The 6,000-nt window shown below is 39.3% G+C and overlaps 1 protein-coding gene across 2 annotated transcripts in view; it reads right to left on the bottom strand.

The window, feature by feature from the left end:
* MAVS (mitochondrial antiviral signaling protein) overlaps positions 1-6,000 on the bottom strand; it is a 65,652-nt gene continuing 59,652 nt past the window's right edge. For both annotated transcript variants that reach the window (XM_030191015.1, XM_030191014.1), the window contains one exon: positions 1-2,761. In XM_030191015.1, coding sequence (XP_030046875.1) covers positions 1,748-2,761 — 1,014 coding nt within the window. In that variant the 3' untranslated portion in view covers positions 1-1,747. The remainder of the gene's footprint in view (positions 2,762-6,000) is intronic.

Here is a 6,000-nt window from a genome sequence, read left to right as displayed (position 1 = left end):
ATTTGTACAGTTCTCCAGGGTGTACAATCAACTCTTCATGACAAATGCTGTGACCTAATGATTGAAAATACTGAATTCTTGCAAAGCTTTTGAACAAAATATTTCCTAGAACGTATCATTTGTAAACAGTCATTTTATTCAACAACATTATGTACAATGTATGTAATAATGTAGCTACAAATGTGACTTCTTTGATAGTATAATTGTGTACTACTGTAATTTTAGCAATCTTAGCAGCTAACAGTTAATGAAATATATAGCTATGTTTATTAAAATTTGCTTAATCACTTTAGTTACAACAAAAATCAAAGCGATGTACATAATAAAATCATAAATTCTAAAATTACTATGAAAAGAACACCAGTCATATATAGGAAAGTGAACATACAAACGTGAACATACAAAATAAGGTACAATCATCCTACTCTATAAAAAAAACAAAACAACAATAAAAACAAGACATAATATAGTGGTCATCTCTCTCCCCCCTCCAGAAAACCCAGGTCAACTAAGTAGGTGCCAAGGTGAACAGATGTGTCTTAAGACGTATTTTACATTTCTTTAAATTTAGTTCAGACCTAATAAAAAGTGGAAGATTATTCCACAAGAAAGGTGCTAAAAAAATAAAAGGTACTTTTCTGAGTGGCCTCATAGTAGGCCTGCTCTGGGATGGGTAGAATATGATGGTCATTTACAGATTGTAAACAGCGAGACAAGAGTGTAAGGAACAGTTAGCCTGGCCAAATATTCAGGAAGGCCTGTGTGAACTGCTTTATGGGTTATAACTAGTATTTTGAATTGAATTCTATAAGTAATGGGAAGCCAATATAGGTTAGGAAACAAAGGGGTAAGATGATCCTCTTGCTTTGCAGAACACAAGAGATGCACAGCGTATTTTACAGAGACTGGAGTCTTTTAATCTCAAATTTTTAATCTCAAATTTAGGAAGACTAGTGTAGATTACATTACAGTAGTCTAATTTAGAGCTGATAAATGCATGGTAAAGAGTATGAATTGATTTAAAATCTAAAATACCTCAAACCAATCTCAGTCTATGAAAACCCAGATTTTAAAACTGATGACATATGTGCACTGAAAGTCAGTGCAGAGTCGAGGATGACCCCTAAATACTTAAACAGAGTTACTGGCTGAATCGGTGGTTTAGGAAAGGGGTGTGAAGGTTTCATTGATTAGTTAAAGGGATGCAAGAACCAAAAAAGGTAAAGAACCCCTGCACTGAAACATCCTATTCAATTACTTCTCAACAAAGCATGGCATTCACAAAAACTGTACTGAAATTACTTAAAGCATTATTATAGTAATCTTCATGTGATAGATCAATTAAAAATGCTATACAGTATAAATGTTCAACTATATTGAGTTATGTGTGAAGTTGATGGTCTCAAATGAACTGAACAGCAGCTTTAGAAATGGAAGCAAAAAAGAACCAATATAATTAATCACTATGATCTGATTTAATTGAGGCCCAGAAAGTGATTGCATTGTAGTCATACAGAGCAAAAGCAAGAGAGTGAACACAAGTTAGAATGAGACCCGACAGTCTTACTGATTCATAGCACCAGGCCCCAAAAATTTAAACCACAACATAGCACATCCCCCTCTGCATTGTGAGAAAACATTGGCATTAGAACAAAAGGCACTCATTCGCCAACCAAATAAAAAAAAACATTACAGTTAGCTAAAATGGAAGCAATTCATCATTATGTTAAATATGCTCTAAAAAGTCTTAATTTCGCAGACACTTCCATAACAGGACAGCCGAGACAGAAGAAAATGCAACAAGAATGCTCATAAATAGTAAGGTACTCGACAGCACAGGTGTTCTCTTGCCGTTTTCTCCTGGAACATTTTCCATTCTGGATGTATCACTGCTAGTGGAAACAGAATCTTTTAAGTCAGGCACAGAGTCTCTGTCATTAGGCATCTTGAGGTCAATGTCAGGATCCTCTGCAAAATGAAATTTGTGATAGCTTGTGTCCGTGCTATCCAATCTGTTCTCAACAGGATCTGTGGTTTTCTCTCCCTCTGGTTGAAGAGAGCTGTCAGCACTAGTTGACTTATTACTATAATTTCTTCCCATTCCATCAGTATTTCTCCTTTTCTCAGTATTCATTCCATCATTTGGAAGACTTCTTTCATTATGTCTATCTACTGTATCACCTTTTGCCATATATTTTATCTGTTCTCTGGTGGGGTCATTCATGTCTCGGTTGTCTAGAATAGCATTCCTGTTTCCTCTGCTCAAAATCTGGGAACTAGAGTCATAAGAGTAGTGATTTTCTTCTGGTTGTCCTGCCCTGGGTACTCTGAAGTTTGGAAGAAGGCTGTCAGTAGCTGAATTGCTTATCATTAAAGGATCATTCCTAATTGTGAAGTCACTACTATTGGATACTTGGAACTGATCTTGAAAATAAGTATTTCTGGTATCTCCTAGGATGGAACTGTTTTCCCCTCCTGGAGTATTTTCTGCTGTGCTACGACTCAGCTGGAGACTATCAGAACTCCCAGAATATGGTTCTTCCTCATCCAAACAAGATGCTAGCACACCTGGTTTGCTAAAGTTCATTGACCTTTCTTCTTCTGACATCTGATCACTTACTGGTGTATCCACTATTACTTCACTTTGTTTCAGAGAGATTTCTTGTTTTGTTTTATTGTTCTTCACAGGCTCGTCTGCTCGCAATTTAATTGCAGTTGCAGCAGGGCTGGCAAAATTCTGCGGAGGATCTTCTGCACTAACCTTCAAGGGGAACAAAAAACAAAAACTTTACAACCAAGGAAGAAGTCCAAATTAATTACTTTTACAAAGTGGCGGTAAGCCCAACGCAGACTTACTGCTCGCTAAAAGGGAAGTACTGCCGGGTTACCGCAGTAGTTCCCTCCCCAGCATGCGCCATCTCTGGCGCTACAAAAATATTTCAATTTTTGAAGCGCCAGTGTGTACCCAACGGTAATCGGGCAGTATCATGCGCTGCCCAGTTACTGCTGTGTTAGCGTGGGACCCCTTACCACCACCTCAATGGATGGTGGTAAGTGCTCCCCCCTCCCCCGAAATGGCTGTGTGGCAAGTGCTTCACTTACCTCACGGCCATTTCTTGAAAAAGAACAAAGACCTGCCTTTTACCTGCTGTGGTATAAGGGGGCCTTGGCGTGCGTTAAAAACATGTGCAGATGCCAGCGCATTCCCCCTTTTGCCGCAGCTTTGTAAAAGGACCCCTTAATAAATTCATTTTCACAGGACAAGGTTACAGTGCAGCAGTTTGATGACATCTATGCTCCCCCCGTTATTAGTTGCATGCATTAGAGCTACTTCCAATGCCAGAATCACAAGGATGGGCTAAGATATAAATACAGGATTTGAGTTAGGTAGTAAGGATAGTCTCCCTTCTTGGTCTTCTGGCAAAGATTAAGAACGTGCACAACAGCTAAAGTTTAGGCACCCCTGGTCAAATTATATGTTTCCATGAATTTCCAAGTGAACAGAAGCTGATACAGCCTCTGCATAATACAGCATCTTTCTGCAAATTTTAGTGCATAATTTCTATCTACTTGTTGATTTTTAATAGATTGAAAAAAACAAAATAAATATGGCACTTGGAAAAATTTGGACACTCTTCCAGTTGATTAATTACTTTTTATTTTTAGGGCCCATAATTTAGTGACTCATTAGGCATTCAGTTAATTATGTGAAGATGATTTTCTGCCTAATATTCAGTTGTGACGTTTAGTTTTAAAAATCCGTCACCGCAGTTAAATTATACCCAGATATTCAATACCAATATCCAGGTATCTGTTGATGCAGAGTATCCAGATAACATCAATATTCAGCATAGCTACCTGGATAGACAGCATGTTTCCTGTTCTAAGTTATCTATATAGTTACCAGGTACTAGTTTTGAATACTACTACTGACGGAGTATAGGGAGTTCCTTGGAAGCAGACAGAGAAGCAAGCAGGTAAGAATATATTACGGAAAAGTTTTCTGTTTAACCTTCCTGGGAATAGAGGGTCTCCCACATGAAACAAGATTTAAATCCTAATCTCTCTGCTCCCAGGCGTTTTGACCTAGTTTGCTGGTCACACTATACATCTGAGTTTTATAAGTTACTACAACATCAACTGTGGGATCCCTTGGAAGCATATTTTACTACAGTGATGCTCCAGGACTCTTTTCCCAAGAGGCACCAATGAAACTCTCATAACACTAATTCCAAAACCGGTTAAGTCTGCACACTTGCCTGACTCTTACAGGCCCATTTCATTTATCAGTGTGGACCTAAAAATTCTTTCTAGGATCTTGGACAATCGCTTGGCTCCTTTTCTGCCAACAATAATATGAGATGAGCAAATGTGGAAAAGGTATTAGCAATGTCTCATTGTGGAAAACATGGCCTTCCAGCCATGATTGTAGGGTCAGATGAGGAAAAAGCATTCAACCGGGTGGGGTGGCCCTTTTATTTCACACATTGTCACACACTGGCCTCCCAGACTCATTTCTGCATGCTGAACATGTGTTATAAGATGACCCTAGGACATCTCTTCTGGTAAATGGAGTTTGCACAAGCACATTCCTTATACAGACAGGAACCCGTCAAGGATACACTCTTTCTCCTCTGTTGTTTTTAGTACATCTGGAGCATCTTCTATTGCAACTTCTGAGAATGCAGAGAGTATTAATAGGGTACCACACAATAAAAGCACTGGCATTTGCTGATGATCTTTCGCTTGTGTTAACCTATCCACGACACTCTCTGGATAGACTGTTAACTGTGGTGGCTGACTATGGGACAATTTAAAGTTTTAAGTTAAATCTACACAAATCTATGGTGCTCCCAATCCAAATATCACTGCGGGTGGAGGATTTCCCTCTGACTTGGGCCGGCAACTCTATAAAGTACTTAAGAATCCAGATCCCTAGAAAGTTAGCCTCCTTGTATATTATTAATATCCAGCCCTTGCTGGTAGACTTAAAGGCAAAATTAAAGATCTGGCAAGCTTACCCAATTTCCCTTATGGGTTGGATAAGTCTTTACAAAAGAATATTCACCCCTCGTTTGTAATACACATTTTCAATGTTACCTTTATCAACCCGCGATTAAAGAATGATAAATCATTTAGTGCAAACATATTTTTGTCAAGAAAAGAGAGTGAGGCCTGTATGGAAAAATTACATCATCAAAGGTCTGGATCCTTTTTATCTTTCAACAATTTTTTTATTGGTGACATTAACAAAACACAGCAGACCCATCCAACGGCAAATAAATATATAAGAATCAACTTCTGAAAAGTTGGTCCGTACACTAAACAGTCTTCACATCACTAAATTTTAACAGTAGCGAGACAGACTATCCATCCCCCACCCCATCCAAAGAACCCACTCTTCCTTCCCTACCCCCCCCCCCCCATCTGAAACCTAAAAAAACACCACTCTGGAACAATCAAGGCCGTAGTCTATTGAGTAACAAACTCCGGCCTAAAGGGGTGAGTACCTGAATGCAAGAATTCCAAATGGTGAAAAGTTTTTGAGCACGTTTTCGGGAGGTGGAAACATCATAAGCCTCCCAGGTGGCCAAAGCATGTATCTGGGTCCGCCAGCCCCAAAATGAAGGAGGCTCCGATGACACCCATGCTCGAGAACTACTAGCCTTTGCTTTTGAAATAGGGAGAATCTCCTCCCGCCTCCTAAGGCTCCAAGAACCACTTAACCCAGCATATATGCCTGGGGAGCTAAAAGCAGCAAAAATTGAAATGAGAAGGCAAACAGTTGTCCCATTATAGTCCAAAAACAATGCACTCTAGGTCAGTCCCAAAGGGAGTGATAAAAAAGAGTTGTCTTTAAGTTGACATTTAGAGCACTGAATTGACTGGGAGCACCCCAGCACGTGCTAGCTGCTGTCGATGAATATTTTTAACTACAGAGCGGCCTGTAACAAATCCTACTTGGGCCTCATGAAGCAAAGAAAGCAATATCCTTGCTAG

This window comes from Microcaecilia unicolor, chromosome 2 (assembly GCF_901765095.1).
Source record: "Microcaecilia unicolor chromosome 2, aMicUni1.1, whole genome shotgun sequence".
Taxonomy (NCBI): domain Eukaryota; kingdom Metazoa; phylum Chordata; class Amphibia; order Gymnophiona; family Siphonopidae; genus Microcaecilia; species Microcaecilia unicolor.
Note: the sequence above shows the minus strand (reverse complement) of the source record. Positions and strands in the feature narration are given on the sequence as shown.